General features: G+C 39.0%; 1 protein-coding gene and 1 pseudogene across 6 annotated transcripts in view; one reads left to right on the top strand and one right to left on the bottom strand.

Moving 5' to 3' along the window:
- The window catches only part of LOC101828751 (spermatid perinuclear RNA binding protein), a 105,268-nt gene that overhangs the window by 29,916 nt on the left and 51,003 nt on the right, over positions 1 to 24,349 (top strand). For all 6 annotated transcript variants that reach the window (XM_040735707.1, XM_040735708.1, XR_005873204.1 and 3 more), the window contains 4 exons: positions 11,497 to 11,666; positions 13,154 to 13,374; positions 17,289 to 17,454; positions 20,399 to 20,543. In XM_040735707.1, the coding sequence (XP_040591641.1) occupies positions 11,664 to 11,666; positions 13,154 to 13,374; positions 17,289 to 17,454; positions 20,399 to 20,543 (535 nt within the window). In that variant the 5' untranslated portion in view covers positions 11,497 to 11,663. Of the gene's footprint in view, positions 1 to 11,496; positions 11,667 to 13,153; positions 13,375 to 17,288; positions 17,455 to 20,398; positions 20,544 to 24,349 lie in introns of those variants that run through there.
- On the bottom strand, positions 49 to 405 carry LOC110343109 (annotated as a pseudogene).

Here is a 24,349-nt window from a genome sequence, read left to right as displayed (position 1 = left end):
GCGGCAGCCACAGAGAGTATGCCCAAGGCCATCTCTCACTATCACGCGTCATACCAGGTCCTGCATAAGGTGACCCATAGTAGCACAGGACATATGTAGCCTAGTGTGCATTGGGTGGGTGGGCCCTTCCATGCTGTGGCATCATACCAGGTCTCCTCACACAGGTGCAGGGGGCAGCCTTCTGTAGGGTCACTGTCAGTAGGCCGTCTAGGGCCTGTCCTCTGGGGGCTGTACACTGTATGTCTTGAATATTGAAGTGGATAACCACACGGTCCTCCTGGTCTGTGCCATCTCATCGTGGTAGTAAACCAGTGTGTTGTCCAACCACAGAGAAAACCAATGTTGCTTCTAGTGGCGGAGGATGGAGCTCTGTCACCACAGCCAGACACCCCTCACCAGGGCCATTTCTTCAGGACTTTACAGGGTAGAGTCAGGTGGGACCTGTCCACACCTGCCACAAACACCCACTACTCTACCATGCCTGCCTATTGTGGGTAATTTAGTTCTTTTTTTTTTAAGTTTTAGTTTTTATTTATATGTGTATGTTTTTCTGTTCATATCCTTGTACCTATGGAGCTAGAAGAGGGCACCCTCCAAAGCTGGAACAACAGGTAATTGTGAACTGCCTGGTAGGGTTATAGGAACTGGACTCAGGTCTACTGGAAGAGTAGCTCTTAAAATCACTGTGTCACCTCTCTAATCCCAGGTATCCTTTAAAAAATGTACAGGTTTGGGTCTGTGAATTATAATTAAAAGCCCTTATACATTTTGTAAAGATTAAATGAAGTAATGTGTGCAGTGTGTATACAATAATGCTAGGAACACAGTAGACATTATTTAAAGTGTTATACATAATCTATTGTTGTTATAGTTAACTGCTTATTAGTATTCATCCCAGTGCCTAAAACACAGAGTGTGGGGGTATAATTCTGGTCAGTAGCAGAATGTATATGGGATACACATTTTTAACCCGATTTTATTTTCATATCTTTGTAATTAATTGGGAGTATAACACCATTGAAGATGTATTAACTATAAATAATGATGTGATTCACTTAGGGTCTGTTCCTATCACATTGGCATTTTAAAATTACATATTATATATCATTCCTAGTCCACATTTCATTTAATTCAAATTTGTAAATAAATAATAATTAAGAAAATATTCCATGTTAGGAATCCATAGTAAAAAGGGAGGGAAGAAGTTGCTGTTGAATCTGTGGTAAAGCAGTGTATCATGGAAAACTTTTGAGTAAAATGTTTGTGCACACATGGAGAGGGAACTATTAATCCTGAAATTCACCAGAAAAGCCAGTTGCACCATTTTGGCCAAATGTAAGCAGACTTTTGTTAGCATTTTAGATACTGACCAAGATTAAATTTGGTCAGGACCACCATCTGGAAAATTTCCAGTCATGTGGTGCTGAGACACCTGTTGGTGGTGCTTGTATGTATAGAATCCATAGGCCTGTGAGGTTTTGTTGTTATCTTTCCTTTTTTTTTTCTTTACTTTGTCTTTTTTTTTTTTTTTTTTCAAAACAGGGTTTCTCTGTGTAGCCTTGACTGTCCTGGAGTTTAGTCTGTAGACAAGGCTGACCTTGAACTCACATAGATCACCTGCCTTTGCCTCCCTAGTGTTGGAACTAAAGCTGTGTGCCATTACCGCCTGGCTTGTTACGTTTTTCAAGAACTACAATTCCCAGAATCCCAGGAAGTTACCTGGTCTTTGGGCAGGTGAAACTTACAGGTTAAGTTGGGGTTTAACATTCCCCCCTGAAGTTGTATCCTGGGTTAAATCCTTGACTCTATGATGGGTACTGATTTATATTTGGATCTAATAATTATTAGCTTAATAGTAACCAAATAGGAATTACTATTTAGTAACTATATCAATGATGTAAGAGCCAACAGTAATTAGCAGAATCAGAAGGGCTTGGAGCCCCGTGAACGGATATTTCTTTGTTTTGCATAAAGTAGGTCAAGTGTCCTATCATATGGTTGATGGAGGATGTCCTTTTGTATATGTGTTTCTCTTGTTGGTTGATGAATGAAACACTGGCCAGTAGCCAGACAGGAAGTATAGGCGAGGCTGTGAGACGAGGAGAATTCTGGGGGAGAGGATACAGAGAGAGGTCTTAAGGGATATGCCATGCAGCTGCTGAGGGAGCAAGAGTCTTTGGTAAGATAAGACCATGTGGAAAAACTTAGGTTAATAGAAATGGGTTAATAGTTAAGAGACAGCTAGCTAATAAGAAACCTGAGCCATTGACTAAACAGTTTATAAGTCTGTTTATTTGTGGCTGAAGGGCAGTAGGAGCAGGCTTAACAGAAACTCTGCCTACAAAATGGCAACCAGCTTGGGGCACCAAAATGTAAACTGAGTTCTTAATTGGTCTAGATAATAAAAACCTGGAGTCAGATATAGAGGGAAGTGCTGAGAGATCAGAGAGAAGGAGCAAGCCACAGCACACCTTTCCTTAGCATCTCAGCAGACAAGAGAGCGATTTCTTGTTTCTCCCTGCTTATAGCCTGTTATGTGCATTGGTGTGAAGGTATTGGATCCCCTGGAACTGGAGATACAGACAGTGTGAGCTGCCATGTCGTTGCTGGGAATTGAACCCAGGTCCTCTGGAAGAGCATCCAGTCCTCTCTCCAGCCCCCTCACTCAGTCATTTAAAAGAAAAATTTAAAGAAAAATCTGAGATTTTTTCATAAAATTTCATATGTAAAATACTTTGGTATGCATCTCACCCAATAAACTCATATGATTTCATTTTTACTTTCTAGAAATAATTCCAAAATGTTCAGGTTCTGAAATAATGCTCATATTTCCTTTGTTGTCTGTTTCTGAGTTTTTTGTAAAATATGATTGTGTTGTAATATCATAGTATTTTAAGGAATAAGTTAAATCTGTTCATATTATGTGTACTTAGAGAGTTGTCATTTATCATAGGATTGTGTTTAAACAAACTACCTAAAAAACAATCGGAGTGTAGTCTGCCTTACAATAAATGTGTTATATATTAGCTTTTTGGAGTTGTTGCTCTCCTTGTACCATGTGTTCCAGAGGTGGATTTATGTTGTCAAACTGTCTGCAAACACCTTTACCTGATGAGCCATCTTAGCAACCCACTTTGTGAGTTTATGAATGGAGGCTTTGTTCAGAACTGACTAGCTGTAACTGAATGAAATCTGACTATAAATCTGTTCCTTTTACATTAATTACATTATATAGCCTGTCATCTTTCTTTTGCTCATAGTCTCTGTCAGTGTTTTAAGTCTAGCACTTTTCACAGATTATCAGTAGTACCAATCTTGTGATTTGATGTCAATTCATTTTAGAAGGAGTTTGTGAAAGGGCTGAGTTACAATACCGACACATGAGCCAGAGACACTGAGATGTCCTGAAAAGGTCCTGACCTAGATACACAGCTTCTATCCTGATGAGGGTATCAGGGAAAGGGAGTGAGTGCTGGCAAGAGCTGAAAGTTAAGTTGGATTATTGAAGGGCCTAATATATTTTGTAATATTCAGCACTTTTGTATAACCTAAACCCTTTTTGATGGCAAAAATACCTACTTTGCCAAAGTGCAAACAAAACCTCTATTTTCTTTTAAATTGCTAATTTTTAACCTTATTGGGTGTTGAGAGGTAGATAGCAGGTTTTCTAGTCATTTTTGCAAACCTGCTTGATTAAGAGAAATATTTGTGTTTATTTCATCTTTAGATAGTTTCTTTGTCAAGCTGTTCTGCAGAATACCAGCAGAAGAATTTTTGAGAATTAAATAATGCTGGCTTGTTTACCAGGGTGTTGATTTACTCTTCTAGAATAAGTGTGCAGAATCAGGTGCAGGGGACAGGAAATACTGGAACACTAAACTGTTGACACATTCCCCACCCCCACCCCCTTTTTCCTTTTGGTCAGAATTTTCACAGGATCTGGAAATTCTAAAGATAGTCTTCTGATGACCTATATCACAGCCTTTCAGTGAGAAGAAAACCAACAGCTGCTATGGTTCACACAGTTGAGTTGCTGTTCCCATGCTTGGGTATGGTTTAAAGGAAAAATGTCAAGTTGAACTTTCACAGATTATTGTGCAAAATGAAATCCCTGCTCTTTCATATGCTCATGGGGACATTGATGTGAACTCAGAAGGATTCTAGGGACACTGTTTGCAGGAGTGGCTCTGCCAGGACCATACTTTCATATGCTCATGGGGACATTGATGTGAACTCAGAAGGATTCTAGGGACACTGTTTGCAGGAGTGGCTCTGCCAGGACCATACTTTCATATGCTCATGGGGACATCAAACATGTTTGTTTACGTGTGCTTCATGCTATAAAATACATTTGTGCCATTTGTTCTTTTTTCCAGTTCTTCTCAGGACTGTTGTGGGCATTAAATGCAGTGCCATGTAAGAAAATACTTAGAGATATTCTAATTTTTCCTTTGCACCAGGAACTGTTATACTTGTAGAACACAAGTAATAGTAGAGCTTTTATGTACCAATGATACATATGTATGAGAATAATACAGCAGGTGTATTTGGGAGGGCATTCTATTGTCTGTGGACTGATCAGGAATTGGGTTTATGATAATGGGACATTTGAATGCAGTCCTGAGACAGTGGGGGAAGGAGTTACATGGATACGAGGGTAAACTGTTAGCAAAGAGAAAGGTCCCAGAGTGTGGACCTCAAGTGTGGCTCCAACACAGTGAGTGTGAAGACTGAGAGAAGAGGCCAGGAAGTGAGAGTCAGAACATTGGAGATCTGTATCCTTAATTATTAACAAGTGTTTGCTCAGACATGCAAAGATACGCTGCGACCTAATTTGAGATTTTAAAAGAAACAACTCTGCTGTTTCTGAGAACCAATACTATGTGGGGGGACTTAAGACATGTTGGAATCAAGCTGGGCGTTGGTGGCGCACGCCTTTAATCCCAGCACTCGGGAGGCAGAGGCAGGCGAATCTCTGTGAGTTCGAGGTCGGGCTGGACTGACAGCCTCCAAAACAATACAGAGAAACCCTATCTCGTAAAACCAAAAAAAAAAAAAAAGACATGTTGGAATCAATAGTATAGTGTAGATGAGGGATTTTGGTGATTCAGTCTTATGGAAGATAGGATTGAAGCTAAAGATAAAAGGATTTGTTGATGGAAGAGAGGAGTTTGGCCTAAGCAGTTAGAGGGATGGAGGTGTAGAGTGGAGGGAAGAGAGGAAAAGGGGGAGGGAAGGAGATAATTGGGATTGGAGGAGTGGGCTCTGTGTGTTTGTGAAGCATCCAGGCCTCTGTGTTTATATACTTGACTTTGAGTGTGCACTTGGGTTGATAGGAATTTAGGAATCTGTAGTATGCGGATGCATTTTCAGGAATGTAGTTGTTGAGATCTGAAGTTTTGGAGAAAGGGAGGCAATGGACTAACGTGAAGTTGGATGAGAATAGAGAGATTGGTGTCTTGCGTGGAGGGCAAGGGAAGTGAAGTGGGGCAAGTAAGGGGACACCTATTGCTGAAATGCCAGCTCAGAGTGAAGTCATTTACAGCCCTCACAGTATGTAGATTCAGGGGATTGTGGCCAGACCTGTTTCTAGAAGTACTCTTGCCAGAAGCGATTGGGTGGATTTTAGAGGAAATTGGATGGGGGGGAGGTCAACCAAAATTGTAAACCCAAAGAATTGTGCCCTTAAAATAGGAATATGGGTTTGTAGGCCGGTGGTGGTGGTGGTGGTGGTGGCGGCGGCGGCGGCGGCGGCGGCACATGCCTTTAATCACAGCACTTAGGAGGCAGAGGCTGGCAAATATCTGAGAGTTCAAGGTGAGCCTGGTCTACAGAACAAGTTCCACAACAGCCAGAAATAACACAGAGAAACCCTGCCTTGAAAAACTAAAAGCAAAACAAAACAAAAAGCAAACAGGTTTGTAGGTATAGCCATGCAAGAGGTCAAAGATTTGTAAAAATTTCCTTTTTAAAAAGGCTACAAGTGTAATGTGGGCTGCTGACATGCTCCAGTAGAATGGAGGAAATGATGGTGCAGATGACAGGCCAGTTAGGCCTGTTGAGTACAGGGGTTAGGAGCTCGTAGGATTTAAGTTCCGAGGTTTGTATTATATAGGCGTGGAGACAGTTCATTCATAGTACTAGAAAGGAAGGAAAACACATGGTTTAAAATGCACTAGTATGTGCGTTCGAGGCCAGGCTGGACCGATAGCCTCCGAAACAATACAGAGAAACCCTGTCTCGTAAAAACGGGAAAAAAAAATGCACTAGTATGAGGGCATGTTGAATGAAAAAGGAAGCAGGGTGACTTGTGGAATGTGAGGAGGTAGGAAAAAAATTTCCAAGTTAAGAGAAGATGTGAAGAAATGACGGTTGAGAAAGCTGAGCTACACAAGGCACATAGGAGAAGCAGCCTGACTCTCACATGTACCTTGTGGCGTGTGCAAACCTTCCTTTCTCCCTTTACACAAAATAAAGAAAAATGGAATAAAAAAGTGAAAGAGCTGAATATTTCTATTTTCTCAGTAGGGTTCTTATTTGCCTCTTAGTTGGGGCAGTCCTTGAACACTGGACCATACCTAGAGCCCAGGTTGCTGGTAACTTTACCAGGGATTTTGTTTTTCCAAATGCTGGGACATCACAATAGGAAACAGCATTTTCCTTGTAAAAAAAAGTGTGTTTATGTGTGTGCCAGTGGAGGCCAGAAGAGGGTGTGGAGTTCTGTGGGTGGGGCTGGAGTTACAGGTGGGGATTAACCCCTTAAGCAAGTGCTGGGATCAGAAGGGCAAGTGCTTGAAACCATCTTTCCAGCCACAAATTTAGCATTTTAAATGCAGAGGAGGGGGCACCACCTTTGTTTGTGGGAGCTCTTCCTTGTGAGTCCTTGAAGTTTAAAGCTGAGATAGATAAAAAGGCCATTCATTAGTTTTGAAGAAAGTTTCAGTCCCTCCAGGTCTCGATGTCCTTCACCACACAGACGCTATATTAATTATTAAAGTGTTGGCCAATAGCTAGGGCTTCTTCCCGGCCGGCTCTCTCTTAATTATTAACCCATAACTACTAATCTATGTATTTCTACATGGTCTTCTACCAGAATGCCTGGTGCATTCTTATCTTCCCGGTCTCAACATGGTGTCTCTTAGAAGTCTCCTCCTGCCTTCCTCTCCCCAGCTTTCTCTTGGTCTGGTAGACCCGCCTATGCTTCCTTGCCTGGCTGTTGGCCAATCAGTGTTTTATTCATCAACCAATAAGAGAAAGACATACAGAAGCTTGCTGCTGATACCCCTGCCCCTCTCACTTTCAGCTGCCCACAGTTACTGGCCTGCTAGCTGAGAGGATTTAACCAGGGCTGCTGCTGTGTGAGGCGAGGAAAGGAACTGCTGATGTGAATTGCAAATGGTGGATTGTAAATTTGAATAAGTTACAGATGGAAGTGAGGGTCTGAAAAGCAGGAAGAACTGTGAAAGAACTGGTAGCCAGGTTACAAGATGATAAGTCCTGGCCTGGCGGGGAGTAGTTATCTAAAACAGGAAAGGAAAGGAGATCTGTAGATGACAAGAATATAAAGTAACACGCCAGACTTTTAGAACCTCCTTTTGTGGTTATTAAAATTGAAAGATACATGACAAGAATAGGGTTGAGTCATTAAATACTATCTTGGGACAGTGAGAATAGGTTTTGAGACAGGGTTTCTCTGTGTAGCCTGTCTTGGAACTTTTTCTGTAGACCAGGCTGACCTCGAACACTGAGATCCACTGCCTCCCAAGTGCTGGGATCAAAGGCGTGTGTCACCACAGCCCACCTTGTTTATGTGTGCACAGCTTGTGGGAATTGCTTCTCTTCTTTTACGGTGTGGGTCCTGGGGATTGAGTTTGATGGCCAGCTGGCCAATTTAATCAGTGAGCCCATGGCCAAGACCCTATTTCCAAATTGGGGAAAAAATAGAAAGAAAAACCAAAACCACAAACAACAACAACAAAAACCGTTGACATGGACAGTATCTGAGGAAGGACATTTGTCCCTTGGCTTCCCCATGCGTGTGGACACATATATGCTTGCACACACAACTTAAACCTATGAGTCTCCTCATGCTGGGTTATTGGAGTGCACTGCTTCACTGGATGCAGCTGTTTTTATGTTTTATGTTTTTAATTTCAGGACTAGACTTTAAACCACTAAACTGACTTTTTAAAAGATAAACTCTCTGAAAAATATTTCTTGGTTTCTTCCTGGTTGTTTAGATTGTACAAAATACAACTTGACTTAAAGTATTTTAAAAATTACTTTATGTGTGTGATGTTTTGCTTTCATGCCATGATCAGGAGTAGTGCCCATGGAAGCCAGAAGAGTGCATCAGATTCCCCTGGAGCTATAAAGTTGTAGATGGTTATGACCTGCTATGTGGGTGCTGGGAATTGAACCCAGATCCTTTGGCTGCCTCATTCCTCCTAACCCTGTTTTCCCCTTTTCCCCCATTAAAATCAGATTGATAAGTGAGGCAAAAATCTTGGGCTGTGATTTAGATTTTATCAATTGTGCCCAAGCTTTTGACATTGTGACATGTTGTCATTTACAAAGTTCATGCTTAAAAATAAAACCACACAGTTGAGTTATGAAAAATTCACAAAATTTAGTATTTTAAGCAAGTTTATGATTATGTGTTGGACTGCAATTGTAGCTGTCATTGGCTGCATGTGACCCATGTTGGACATGCCTGTAAGATATGCCATGTTGTATATGACTTGTGTCTGGCTAGTAGTGCAACCTTGATTTTTTATTCTGTTTCATTTGTAAACTGTGAAGTTGAATGAGATAAGTTCATTTATAGCCCCCTCCCCAATGTGATCTGTAGACACTGCTTTTATTTTGAGTTATTATGTATATTGTCACACTGTGAAGTTGTCAAAGGTTCTTATGTGCACAGAATTGTTGCTCTCTGTGTTAACCTTGACGAAAATCAGTGGTCAGGGTTCCATTGAAACATCACAAGTTTCCTTGTCGTGTTGTTCTTGATTTGTTTGCTTTCATTGGTCTTCCTTCATTTTGCTGGCCTAATAGCTTCACCCTTTTACAGAGTAAAGTTAATTGACTTTTGAGTTTTTGATATGCTTATTGGCTGAGTCATCTCTCCTGTAGACTTTCAGTTCTTACTGAACATAGAGCAATCTTTTTCGCTACTGGATTCACAGCCACATAATGAGTGGCTGACTCCTGTAGAATAAAATAGTGTTGAGAATGGGAGGTGCTGAAGACTACTTGGATTTTATATGGATGTTATAGTCTTAGTGAAAGGGACATTTTTGAGATACTTCTTTCCTAGAAATTGTTTAGTACTTGCACATTCTCTTCTTCATGTGCTACGTTCAGTAATCACACTTTTATTTGAACCTATCGTCTCTCTCTCTCTCTCTCTCTCTCTCTCTCTCTCTCTCTCTCTCTCTCTCTCTCTGTGTGTGTGTGTGTGTGTGTGTCTGTCTGTCTATCAAAATTTCATTCATTTCAGGGAGATTTTTGTAAATCATTTAGGGGAAATCGGTTGTAAGATAGGAATAAGTCGTGTTTGTAGGTCATAGCTGAGTGCCGTTTGATGTCAGCCTACATTTTCTTGTAAATATTAAGTGGAGTTAAATTTCCAAAGTTCAAAAAGAATTTCTTTAACAGGCCAACTATAATATTAAGAACCTGTTACTGGTAGTAGTATGGAGAGTGTCACACGAAAAATAAAAGACCCAGAAACTGATAATGGGGTTCAAACTTATGCTGAAGCTCAGAGAAGCAAAGCAGCCAATCATTAGCTTTTACCTTCTGACTGAAATGGTGATCCTGTTTCCTCCAAACCTCAGACTGCTGCTTCTCCTCATCTCGAATGGAGAGAATCAGTCTCCTCCTATCCTGAGTGTGGCTGGAAAATGAATGCCAGCTCTGAGACCCTGTTCCTGTCTTAAATACCTCTCCTGAGTCCTACAATTAAAGGCATGGGCTTTGTTACTCTTTTAGACTGAGTCTGTGTCCTGTAGCCCTGGGTGTCCTTGAACTCACAGAGATCCATCTGTCTGTGTCTCCTAAATCCTTGGATTAAAGGTGTGTGCCACCACTGCCTGACCTCTGTGGCTAACTAGTGTGTCTGCTTTGCTATTTTGATCTCCAATGGTTTTAATAAATCGTAAACCATATTACACCACCGGACAGGGTTTCCATATTTGAAGCAAACTTCCAGACTACTATTTAGATAAAGAGGAAGCTATTTCTTTTGCATTGTCTGTGGCTTTCTTATTCTGATAGCTGCATTGCTAAAGCCTGGGATCTATTTGTCTTGATCTAGCCCTTGTTTATTTATATAGCTAGGGCATATTTCAACCACTAGGGCATATTTCAACCACACTCAGAATTTATTGTTTTTTCTTATCTGTAGTAAAATAAAATCTCATGAAGTAATATGGGTAGTAGAATGATTATTAAGGTTTCTGACAGATAATCCAAGAGAATGGAGAGTGGATGGATATCCAGGAGTAATGAAGAAATGAAGCCAAAATGTAGTAGAGTTTCAAGTCTGGGTCATGAATATATATATAGATCAAGGGGATGCTTGAGTGTGTGTGTCGTTCCCATCCTGTGTCGTCCCCATCCCTGTCTTTTTAAGGAGTTAAGAAACAGAACCAGAAAAAGTATTCTGAATGTGAATCCTAAAAACAAAGGATAAAGATTATGCCAACATATACTGTCATTGTAATGGCAGTATTAAGTGGGAAAGTATCATGGTAAAAACAGTGGTATATTATGATGCTTTATGTATTGAGTTTTCTTGTGGGTCTGAACAAAGTGGTAATTTTGTAATTCTGATGGTTAGTTGAAGCACTGCTACTATTAGTAGCAGTATTGCCTTTTCAGGTGGTGACTCTTTAGTGAGTCTGCCTGCTTTGCAAATATACTTAGGGATCCAGTTGTCATACTGTAGCTACTAGGAAGGTTGGTTTTTCTGGATCCAGGCAAGTTTTGTTTGAGATAATGTAATTATTAAAAAAAAAAGGGGGGGCTCAAGAGATGACATCGTGGTTAAGAGCAAGTAGAGGAGCTGTGTTCAATTCCTAGCACCCATGCATGCACCAGGCTTTCTTGTTTGGGCCCCCGGCCAGCTCCCAAGTCATGACATGGAGACTTACTATTAGTTAGGAGTATTCAGCTTGACTTAGGCTGGTTTCTGGCTAGCTCTTTTAACTTAATTAACCTGTTTCTTTTTTTAATCTTTTGCCTCAGGGCTTTTAGCTTTTCTTCCTTCTGTATACCTTACTGTCATTGATTTTCATGTCTTACTGGTGACTGCCTTGCTTCTTGCCCCAAGTGTGTCCTTTTCTTTCTCTCTTGTTCTCTTCTTCTTGAGCCAAGATTTCTCCTCCTGTGCCTGTCAGAAATCAACATGGATCATGTTTATGGGCTCCACATTTAGGTTTGAAACTAATTGTAGACAAGTTGAAAAGTTGTTTTTCTTTTTTCTTGCAGGTGTAATCCAGAGAAAAATTTTTAGACATCTTTGATTATATTTGACACTGAGCAGTCAGGGGATTCAGGCATATGAGGAGGTACTGTCACACAAAACAGTGTCTAGTGAAGACGACAAGAAAGAGAGAAAAGGATCGGAAAAAGAAGCTAAAATATCAAAGGAAACCATGGTGGGTGATGACCGGTATTTCTTTCATTTTTTTTAATTATAAAAGATTATATAATATATAATTGGGAATGTTAACAGTAAGGGTAGATAGTGAACAGGTATCTTGGGTTCAGTGCCTAGGATAAATGTGGTTGCTCTACTGTTTTGACAAGTATGTATGAAGGTCAGAGACAGCTTACAGAAGTTGGGTCTCTCCTTTCTACTGTATGGGTCCCATGGACCAAACTCAGGCTGTCAGACTTTTCTACTATTTAGAAAAGATTAGACAGAGCTAGGGAGGTGGCTCAGAGGTTGAAAGCATTTCCTACAATGAACCTGGATTGGAATTCTCAACAAGCACAGGATAGTTCACAACTATTTGTAACTCCAGTTCTGTAGAATCCGATGCCCTCTTCTGGCTTTCATGGGTATTGCATGTGTCCAATGTAATACACGCTGTGTGGCAAAGCACCCACACAGATATGAGATTAATAATAAACTTAAAGAAAAGATTAGAACTGAGTGGTGGTGGCACACATCTTTAATCCCAGCTCTCAGAAGGAAGAGGCAGGGGATCTCTGTGAGTTTGAGTCCAGGGTGAGTTCTAAGATAGCCATGGTGGTTACACAGAGAGACCCTGTCTCAAGAAACTTAAAAAAAAAGATTAGAAGCCACATTTGGAGTTCAAGCTACTCTATGCCATAACTCACAAAATACAAAGAGTAAGAATGCTTAAAATAATATAATAAAACTGGCATTAACAAATCACTATAGCTTAGTAATCTTGAACTTTAATTTCTGTCTAGACTTTCACATGAAGTGCAGATTTCTCATGAAAATTAAGTAACTTGTAAACATGAATGTTTTAACTTGAAAGGTACCCACCTCTTTTATATGGTTTTAAAAGAATCAATTGTTGGATATACTAAGGAGTGAATGTTAAAGAAGCTTGATCATGATGTTAGATGAGGTAATTATCTCTGGTGTCTTGGTCCTTAAATTTTTTTGTTTGTTTTTGAGACAGAGATTCTCTGTGTAATAGTTCTGGCTGTCCTGGAACTCACTCTGTAGACCAGGCTGGCCTCGAACTGACAGAGATCCTCCTGCCTCTGCCTCCCGGGTGCTGATATTAAAAGTGTGCACCACCACTGCCTAGCATTTCTAGAGCTTCTTGAAGTTACAATGTCATACAGTATGGATGATTTTTTTGTTTTGTTTTGGGAAGGGGTAATCAGAAAGCACAGGCTCAGCATAAAGACCAAGTGTGTACAGTACTCAGTGTGACTGATATGAGCCCTCTCGTCACACGAGGGAAATAACTCCTATTGTTTTGGGTGTGGTTTAATAAAGTAGGACTTTACTTCCCATTTGGGAACATATTTTTATTGTTTGAACATTAACTGATTTACAAGGGTTGTCAGTTGGTGCTATGTTGACTTAAAACACTTATGTTAAACTTTCAAGGTAACATTCCTTTTGTTAAAGTTTTTTTCCCCCTCCTTCTGACAGAGATCTATTAGATCTTTTGCCAATGACGATCGCCATGTTATGGTGAAACATTCAACAATCTATCCATCTCCAGAGGAACTTGAAGCTGTTCAAAATATGGTGTCTACTGTTGAATGTGCTCTTAAACATGTCTCCGATTGGCTGGACGAAACAAATAAAGGCCCAAAAACTGAGGGGGAGACAGAAGTAAAGAAAGATGAGGCTGTGGAAAACTATTCCAAGTGAGTGTTGAGGAGCTTTTGTCAAGCTCTGCTTAGAAAAGCGTGTGGGCCTTCTGGATTGAGTTGGTGATGTGCTTGCTGATCTTTGAATTTTATCGTATATGGCATAAACAAGCTAGTAAATATCTCCTGGTGTTTTTTTTTTTTTTTTTTTTTTTGCTGAGTAACATTTTGTAGGAAAGGGAGGAAGAGTAATAAGTAGAATCAGAAAGAGAAGATAGTCCTTACAGGCCTTCATGATATATCATTTGCTGTGTTGGTTTAGCCTCCCAAGTCCTAAAGTAAATACTAATGTTTTCTATTTTGAGAAAGTCATAAAAATACTATTTCTAGCTGAATGCCATGGCACACACCTTTAGTCCCAGTACTCTGGAGGTAGAGACAGACTGATCTCTGTGAGTTTGAAACCAGCCTGGTCTACAGAGTGAACTTCAATACATCCAGGGCTGTCTCAAAACAAAACAAAAAAACATACTGTTTCTGTCACGCATTTTGAAATCATGGCATAGAAGATATAGGAAAATATGCTAGCAGCATTAACTATATTTACCTTGTTAATTCACAGAACTTATCAGTATCTGTTACACAGTGTTGATGTTCATTTTGTGTTATTTGTAGAAGGAAGGACTAATGGAAGCCTGGCCTTCTAATAGTTACATGAGAAGTGTTGTAATGTAGCAATAGTGGCAACCCATAAGATGAAACCACAGTGCTGCCTGCAGTCAGATCATGAGGTTTTATGTCATGATAGTTCGGAGATACTGTTTTGAGTACTGTTGCTGTGATTAGAGTAAGTCTATACCTACTGTAGGCAATGAAGTTTATTTGATTGATTATACCATATTTATGGGTTTAAAAATACAACTTTAGCCATGGCTTATGTAAGTGAAAAGTAAGAATGTCCTCTCAGATTTCAGTTCTGTTTCCATCACTGTGGCAAGTAGACAGGGAAGAGTAGGAGAGGGTTGGTGGGTGGGTGGATGGTCTGTACTGAAAATAGTGCAGCCTTTTCCTCTTTAGTGAAAAGATAAGCTGTGAGCTTCATGCTGCAGAGTATAGCAACTGACTGTTCCATGTAACTGGCACACTGGATTATGTCTCTGTTTGTAGGTTCTTGTAAGTAATCTAGTTTTTCCTCAAATATGAATGTTTAAAATGGTAATTCTTTAATTTGGTACTCATTGATATTTTCCAATGGTTAGCTTATCGAGGGACCCACATAGTTGCTTCTCTTTGTATATATTATAGTTCATATGCAAGTTAAGTCATTAATAGTTTCCAGATTTAAATTGTAGTATTGATACTGCTTTTTCAAAATTAAAAAAAATTTTATACACAACATGCCCCTTCCTACTCTTTATTATTTTTGAGTATATATTTCATGGGAATTTGTTCCTTTTAAATGAATCTTCTAATTTTTTTTGAGATTGGCATAGCTATAGAAAAAATTAAGACGTTTTGCTTAGTTAGATGAAATTACTATGCTTTAATTAAATGTTTTTAAGAGAATATATGCTCCGCACTTTCATTTAGTCTTTAAAATACAACTTTATGTTTGGAAACTCCTCTTTGTCTGTGTAAAGTCTTTGCATTTGTGGAGAAATCCCAGGTTGAGTGCTTGTCTATGATTTTTTTCCCCCTTGTGGTGGAACTCAACGAGTACAGATAGATGTTTGTTACTCTCTGTAAACCAGGGGCCACTGTGTCTTTTTTAGTGCTGTGTTCCATGGATTCCCATATGTGGGTTCCTGGTCTATCATAATTGCTCCAAAGAGCATGACGATCAGTGACACCGGGCAGAGCTGTTCTCTGTGCTCTCTTCCTTGAATCTATCATTTGCCTGTATACAGTCTGATGCCACAGTCACATCAGTGGCACTAGGTCTCATTTCATATGACTGGCAATATTAGAACTGTTTTCCCAGTTCTAAGTAGTTTATTATAATACTGGTTTGCTTGTTTTTCAGTAACTTATATTCAAATTCATTTTTTTTTTTTTTTTGGTTTTTCGAGACAGGGTTTCTCTGTGGCTTTGGAGGCTGTCCTGGAACTAGCTCTTGTAGACCAGGCTGGCCTCGAACTCACAGAGATCCACCTACCTCTGCCTCCCAAGTGCTGGGATTAAAGGTGTGCGCCACCAACGCCCGGCTCAAATTCATTATTTAAGTTCAGGACTTTTGAATTAGGAATTAGTTTCTTTGCTCAATCATGCTGTCTTCTATATGTGGGATGATAAGATGAAACATGCCATTGCTGTGATTTAGAATTTAATAAGTGAGCTAACAATGGCTACTTACATTTACTGTGTGCTAGCTACTATTCCAGATTATTTTTCATGCTATCTTTCAATAAATCAGCTAGTCTGTTATTACTGTTTCTCTTTTTTATGCTTAGAATTTACTCATTTTTAAAAACATTTTACTTATTAAATTTCCACCATTTCACATTTGCTCATGAAGAGAGTTAACTCAGAGTCATTAATGAATTTTAACTTGAAGATAACTCTGAGAACGTGAGTGCATGCGTGTGTTGGCAAAGTAGTCTCTGTGTCTGTCTTCCAGACTTTGCTTCCTCTTTCCCTTTACTTAGGAAGGAGTGGACTTGAGCATGCTACGCAGGTACTCTACCATTGAGCTATATCTCGTCCATTTTCCTTCATATCTTTGCTTCAGTTTCCTTTGGATAAATTAAAGTACAGAGGAGGATGAGATAGAATATTGTTTGTAGTAATCAGAAAAAGCTTTATGAGCCAGGTCGTGGTGGCACATGCCTTTAATACCAGCAGTTGCGGGGAAGCAAAGGCAGGTGGATCTTTGAGTTTGAGACTAGCCTGGTCTACAGGGCCAGTTTAGTTCTATAGAGTCAAAACCAATCCAAGGTGACTGACAGATTCCAACAGTTGCTTGTACTCATCTTCATCTTGACTTGCTTTGTCTTTATTAAATCTTCATGATGGCTCAGGCACTGAGTGCCTAGTTAATTTATAACTTCCTGTCTAGTTGGCATCACAGTGTACTGTCTTCATTTCATTCTCAACTTCACTGACTTTTGACTAACTGGTGATTCTTTGCTTCTAAACCACCACCTCCTCCAATCCAGCCAAATCAAATCTTCAGGTATCTTGCTGGCATCTCTAATTGTAACTGTTTCCTTGAGAAGCAACCACAGAACTTAAAGAAAGAGCCTAAGTGTTATGGTCAACTATTCTGAGTTTAAGTTCAGGCATTGACATGCTACTTAAAAAGCAAAAAGTTTATTTATAATGTGTGTTTGGGTGGTGGTGAGGGTAGTGGTATGGTGTGTGTATGTGCATGCATGAGTACATGGTGTGTGTGCTTCACATGTTGAGACCACAGGTTGATGGTGGGTTCTCTTTATCTCTGCCTTTCCCACTCTTCCTTTGTGACACATTCTTTTAAGGGTTTAAAATGTCTCTCATTGGCCATCAATTACCAGAGAATGTTACCACATCTTCTTCCTCAATGTTCCTGTACTCAACTTTTTTGTGGGTGCTGAGGATTAGATTTCGGGTTATCATGCTGTATGGCAAGCACTTTACCCACTGAGCTATTTTCCCCGTCTTTCTCATATGTTCTTTAGTTACTGCTAAGAAATACAGAAGTTTAAAAACAGACAAACTGTTGGAGGGGTTTCAATATTCTTGGGATTCTTGAGTAATAGAGATATCATAATGAATTGAAAAACCTATAGTGTGACATATGATCCTTGTTCAATTTTTAGGGAAAAGTAACTTTAAATAAATGTGAGAGCCTTAAGTCTGATACTTAATTTGTAGATTTTTGGATATTTGAGTGTACATAATTGTTTACTTATATAGGTATTCAGGAAGCCAAGTGATGATTAACTGTGGCTTGGGAAATAGGTTATAGAGATACTAATACAGGCTTTTTGTAGGGATCAGGGTGGCCGGACATTGTGTGGTGTCATGAGGATTGGCTTAGTTGCAAAAGGCTTGCTGATTAAAGATGATATGGACCTGGAGCTGGTTTTAATGTGCAAAGACAAACCCACGGAAACCCTGCTAAACACAGTCAAAGACAACCTTCCTATTCAGATTCAGGTAAGTCTGTTTAACTGCATTTGAGAGTTTGTAAAGAGTTGAGAAACTGTGGTCTTGATGACTGTTAACAAGAATTGGTAAGTTAGGGATAGGTATCAAAAAGAATCTAGCATGATTTGGTCAATGAGGAACCCATATTTAAAAAGCACATTTCTGGTGGCTTATACTCAGGATATGTTTACCAAAATAAGGACATTAGTTTTAAACTATTATAAAACACTTGGAATAGTTGGTGAGATACAATTAAAAAGGTCCAGCTGGGTGGTGGTGGTGAACACCTTTAATCCCAGCATTTGCAAGGCAGAGACAGGTGGATCTCTGAGTTTGAGGACAGCCTATGTACCCTGTCTCGAAAAACCAAAAAAAGGAGAAAAAAAAAAGAGTCAAAGCAATGGTAGATAATTTCATAATGATACTTTTTCAAAAAACTTTATTATGTATACCGTGTTTTCTGCCTGCATGTATGTCTTGCATGCCAGAAGAGGACACCAGATCTCATTATAGATGATTGTGAACCATCTATGTGCTTCCTGGGAATTGAACTCAGGACCTCCGAAAGAGCAGCCAGTGCTCTTAACCTCTGAGCCATCTCTAGCTTTCTAGGCTAGAGAGGACTAAAAAGTCATAAGTATTCTGAGGTTTTTTTGAAGGGTTATGTTAGAAGAGGTGACAGAGGCTTGAACACTTAGGGCCAATGTTGGATGTTATGAGACATGTATTTCAATTTAACATAGTCATTATAGGTTGGAATGATACAATGAATTTTCTGTATCTGGGTGAAGTTGCATCTCATTGGAAAGTGTTAATCTTAATTGTCCACTGATGTTAACAGTAAGCCATATACATATACACAGCTATTCTGCTAGTTTAGTGTGTGTGTGTGTAATAATAATCTATGATAGGACCTTACTTTCTGAATACTTTAGGAACAGTTTTGTTATTTACTTACTGCCTTAATATAATTGACGTGGAAACACATTTTTTTCTCTCCGTACTCTTTTTCAGGGTGATTTTTAGAGTTTTTTTGAACAAAGGAGGCAGCGGATGACAAACCCAGTAACTTTTGAAGCCAGTCTAGTCCAAACAAATACTATGTTTATAACTTTGGATGTGTCTAAAAATTGACAATTTTAGATTGACTTACAATAGATACCTTAATTTAAAAAAACAATTTATTTTATGTGTGTTGGTGTTGTGCCTGCATTTATTTGGTAAGGGTGTCAGGTCCCCTGAACTGGAGTTAGAGGAATGTGAGCTGCTGTGTGGGTGCTGGGGATTGAACCCAGGGAGAACAACCAATGCTCTTAACAACTGAGCCACCTCTCCAGGTCAAATAGCTACCCTGTGATCTGTGTGCGTGTGCGTGTGCGCGTGCCTGCATGTGTGCACTTGTATGTGGAGAACAGAGGACTGTTTGGTTTGTTCCTCTTGCTCAAAGCACTGTCCACCAGAGTCTCTTGGTGTGACCTGAGACTCCCTAAATGAGGATAGACAGGATGGCTGGCCATTGTGCCTCAGGGATCCATCTGTACCCATTTCCCCAGTCAGGATTTCTAGGCAACTGTGCCTATTATTCTAAAAAATGTATTTATTTTTATTTTGTGTTGTGTGAACCATGTGTGTGGTGCCTGAGGAACCAGAAGAGGGCATCAGGTCCTCTGTGAGCCACCATATGGGTGCTGGGAGCTGAACCCTGGTCCTCTGCAAGAGCAGCAGGTGCTGTTAACCACTGAGCCAGCTCTCCAGCTCTGTTTATTGTTTTATGTGGGTCTTGGGATCAGATTTGTCTTTGTGCTTATGTGGTAAGTACTCTATAGCCAACTCATCTCTAATAGATAACTTTAATGTTTCCCCTCCCCCCATTGGTGGAATGAATGGAAATTTTTTTTGTTAATTTGTTTGTTTTTTGGGGTTGTTTATTTCACTTCTGGTTCTTCCATTCATGGTGAAGTCTTTCTTTGGCTTTTTCTGTTCAACATTAGGGTAATAAGTTTTCTTGTTCTGATTTTTTGGGAAGTATTTAATATTAAAATGATATTTTTTATAAATGAGTTCTTTTTATTATTTCCACCAGTCCATTTTTAGGAAATGCCTTGTATGATTTATTTAGTTACAATTTAATTTAATGTCTAATAATATTTAATACACAATTTGGATTATTTTATGAAAGCCCCAGGGTTGAATGTTTGTCTCTTAGGTATTTTTAAAGAAGCGATGTGCTGGGTGGTGGTGGCACACACCTTTAATCCCAGCACTCATGTGCATCTCTGAGTTTCAGGCTAGCCTGGTCTACACAGCTAGTTCCAGGACAGCTCAGGCTGTTACACAGAGAAACCATGTCTGGGGGGTTGGGGGAAGCAATGTAAGTTTCCCTGTGGATGCCATTTGGAGTATCTCATAATGATAAGTCTCAGTGGAGTGACTTCTGAGATCTATTATAATTATACAAGGCAACTGTTTATATGCATTCTTTCATGTGACTATAAGTAGACATCTTTTCATTCATACTTTCTTGATTTACTTTAGGAATCTGTATAGTCATAAGTCCTTGGCAAGTAGTTGTTCAGATTGTTTTGTCAACAGTGCTATAATTTTGGAGAGCATTTCCAGCTATAATAATTTATAGTAATAATTTAAAGAATAATTATATTCTGCTGTAATGCTGCTGGTGACACTTTACATGGAATAAAAAATGGTTTTAAGTATTATTCATAGTTTTCTGCATGGTTGACATTATGATCCTTTTATGAGTAATGGAGACTAGGTTTGTTTACATTGAGAGAGGTTATCCCTGAAGTAAGGAACTAGTTAACAGTTGTGGATCTCATTTACTCTTTTGACATGGTGATACTGATAGTTAATAATATTCACAAACTTAGCATAAGTGTCCCCTCTTAGAGATTTTAATATGATTGAATGTTTTTGGAATCTTGATGACTTTCAGAAACTGACAGAAGAGAAATACCAAGTGGAACAATGTATAAGTGAAGCTTCCATTGTAATTCGGAACACAAAAGAGCCCACACTGACTTTGAAGGTGATACTTACTTCCCCTTTAATTAGGGACGAAATGGAGAAGAAGGATGGAGGTACATGTGTGTATATACACATACATACATATCTATGTTTTGTTTTATTTATGTAACAGCTCTTTTCTATACTGTGCTATCTGTGCCTTGGGATTTAGAGGTCACACACTTCATTTGATTGCATATGCCACTCCATGGTATTGTTAAAGTTTTGTTTTTATGTAATATTTTGCAGTGGGCTTTAACTCTTTTAATTTTTCTACTTTTTTTTTTCCGAGACAGGGTTTCTCTGTGGCTTTGGAGGCTGTCCTGGAACTAGCTCTTATAGACCAGGCTGACCTTGAACTCACAGAGATCCGCCTGCCTCTGCCTCCCAAATGTTGGGGTTAAAGGCGTGAGCCACCAACACCCGGCTTAATTTTTCTACGTTTCAATGATCTGCTTTCCTTGGCTTAGTGTAACTTCAAGTTATTGGTATCCACTAACTAACCTGTTCTATTTATATTGACTTATTGTTCAGATTCAGGATTAAATGTTGTCTAAAATAGAATTATTTTCAAATTTAATTGCTTATTTTGAAATTACTTGCATGTTGTGTTTGATTTCCAATAATTGTGTTCCTTATAAATTTTAGTTATTTGTGTCTAGATTTGGTTTATAGAATAAAGAAAAAGAATCGGTGAATATATTTTACTCAATAATCTTTAATCTTCAGAGAGTATCTCTGTGCGTGTTTACGCGCACACACATACGTGTTTTTATTTTGGAGACAGGGTCTCACTGTATAACCCTGGTTGTCCTAAAATTCACCGTGTAGAATTGAATGGCCTTGAATTCACAGAGATCTGCCTGCCTCTGCCTCTTCAGTGCTGGGATTAAAGGCTTGGGCCAACCCATTTACCTTCATTAAATTTTGAGAAGCTTTTTGATCCTGTTATAATTTGAATAAGATGTATGTTAGAAGGAATTACTGTATTCTACCATAATAAATGTAGAATTTCTTAACTGTTAGTAGTTTTGAAATTAATGAAGGATGTGTGATAAGCTTCATTTTCTTATGTTTTATCTTGTCAGGCTAGTTTTTTTTGTACTCTTAGTCCTGTTCAAGAAACATGCCATGTGATATTTTTCCTGTGTTGGACCTTTGACCATCTGGCCACTCTGTCACAGCAATTTAAAGGCGCTATGATATATATATAAGGATGCTTGCTATTTTCCATTTGCCAGATTTCAACAAATCTCATTGCGTTCCCCTTTACCATAAATACCACTAAAGTGAAAAGAGTATATGTCAGTTTTATAGTTTTTTCAAATTGTTGATAAAAATAGAAAAAGGCACAGTTAACTGTGAGGTAGATTTTTGAGTTTTAGTTCCTAGACATGAATCATAGAGTCCTGGAACTAAAATAGATGGTCGCCTTTTAAAAATGCTTTTTTTGGGGGGGATGGGGCGGGGCGGGGTGTTTTGTATGGTTGACTAAAATCAGAAATAAAATAGCCATCAGAAACCTGATACATTTAGAGTCATATTTAAATAAAAGTACATCCAATCTAAAATTGGTTTTAATGCCTCTACTTTACCCTTATGTAGCATGTCTATAGCACCTCAGAAGAACAGGTCTCTTAAATGACTTAATTTTTTTTAACATCAGATCTATGATTTCTGGTTCTGGTGTGTCAAAGTGTGTTAATTTTGGTAAGATGTGTTTTCCTTGACCCTGTTGTACAAAACTAACCATTTCTATGTAGAACTGAAATTACAGATGCTACTAAAAATAATTTTTTCCAGGTATGTTTTTTTTTTGTTTTGTTTTGTGTGTGTGTGTGTGGGGGGGGGGGTTTGGAGACAGGGTTTCTCTGTGCAGCCTTGGTTCTGAAACTTTCCCTATAGACTAGGAAAATTTACAGAGATCTGCTTGCCTCTGCCAACTGAATGCTGGGATTATAAAGATGTGTGCCATTACCACCTGGCTCTAAACAAAATTTTTTATATTGAAAGATGTTTGCTCTGCTCCTTGTGTTACCTCTTTGAAGGTATCAGGAAAACACAAAGCCTTTTCTCTTGTGGTTTTGTGTTCTCGCATGGGATTTTTGTCATAGCTATCAGTGTTGATTCCCTCAGGCTTAACCGGTTGCCTTAAAAACCTTAATTTTTGTTCGGAGAAGCTGAAAACAGGTTCTTAGTATATTATACCATTCTGGAGCATTTTAATCATATAATGGGATTTGTATCAGACACAGTTGCGTCTTTGTTTAAGGTGTTTTGAGTTTCTCTGGATCGTGTGTTGATGTATCAGCTTTGTGAACTTAGGTAAGGTTAAGGAGTAAGCTTGGAGCTAATGTTTGACAGGTGTTATTTCTCTTTTTGAATGGCAGGAAGATTTGCTTTGCTTTTCTTAACATTCCAGCCCTGTTGACCAACTTTGATGTCTTACAGCTTATTCATTTTGTCTAATTTTGGGTTTGTCATAGACAACTTTTTTCTACATTCCTGGGCAACGTGGAGCATGCAGCATATTTGAGCACCGGTAGTTCTCTGTGTTCACCTAGACACTACTCTTTCCCTTGTTGTAAATCTTTCTCTTTGTAGGATGGAAACACAAAGCACATTTAGCTTTCAGGGATACCTGGCCCTGAAAGTTGGCATCCTCTTCCCTTCTAATAATTTTCTTTCTCAAAGTTAGTTAAACAATGTCTTGTATCATCTGCCCTCCACCCTGAGACATTGTGTCGTATAAAGTATTCTGACTTGCTTTGCCATTCTGACATATACGGTTTGCAGTAGATACACAAATCATCTCTTTTTCTTCCTTCTCTTAACTTGCTAAATGACTTTGACAAAATCTAAAGGAGAAGAAAGGAAGGTCGAGAACAGGCAGAGCCAGAGGCCTGGCCTAAGATAGGACATTAGATTTATCTATAATATTTTCTGTGTAGAAGTGGATAACCATTCACTTCCAACCACCATTTATTTAAGTTGTCAAAGAGTGCATAAAGAATGTTCTTTTTTTTTTTAAATGATGTCACAAGACTTCTATGCTGTCATTGTTAGCATACTCTAATCCTTTACTTAAGTCTGTGGAATGACCGTTTCCCTAGTACTATGTATTTCCTTAAAAAAAAAAAAAAAAGCACGAGAGAAAAAGCACAGATCTTGCTGCATAACATCTGTGTGTTCAGTTTTTCACTCTGTTAGTGGTGTGTGACATTGGGCACACTTCTTAATTTCAAAGTGTAGATAATAAAAGACAGTAGTTGTTTGCAGGGTTCAGTGAGAGACTACATACACAGTGGGGTATACAACTAACTTCAAAGTAGTGAAGTCCAGAAATCCCTCCGCTTACTAAACATTCCTACCTACTCAAATTGTCTCAAAAGAGAAATGTGGTCTCACTAGGTTCAGTTCTGCTTAACATAGCAGAACTATTTATTTTGTATTTATAGATAAGGACTTACTTTGTAGTTCTGTCTGCCTTAGAACTAAGTGCACCAGCTTATTACACTAGGCTGGTCATGAATTCACAGTGATCCTCCTGCCTAAGCCTCCTGTGTGCCGCACCTACCACACTCATCCACATTGCTAAGTTTTAATCCACACTGAAATCCAGAATTATAGTCAGTATGGAGTGGACTCTGGTGCTAATAATGAGCTGGCTTATTGTGTTTCTTGAAAGGCAGGTTTCTTCCCCACCCAATGACTACCCTTTATCCTAAGCCCCTAGAATCATACTGAGGTAGATTACCACAGAGGACCACACATGAATCTTCACAGGGAATTTTCCGTCAGTATATTGTCTGAGAAAATACAGTCCAGCATATAAAAAAAGAAATGTTAGCAATGGGTAGCATCTTATATGGCTTGCATA

This window comes from Mesocricetus auratus, unplaced genomic scaffold (assembly GCF_017639785.1).
Source record: "Mesocricetus auratus isolate SY011 unplaced genomic scaffold, BCM_Maur_2.0 Super-Scaffold_100047, whole genome shotgun sequence".
In the NCBI taxonomy this organism is placed as follows: domain Eukaryota; kingdom Metazoa; phylum Chordata; class Mammalia; order Rodentia; family Cricetidae; genus Mesocricetus; species Mesocricetus auratus.
This window is presented reverse-complemented; position numbering and strand designations above follow the sequence as displayed.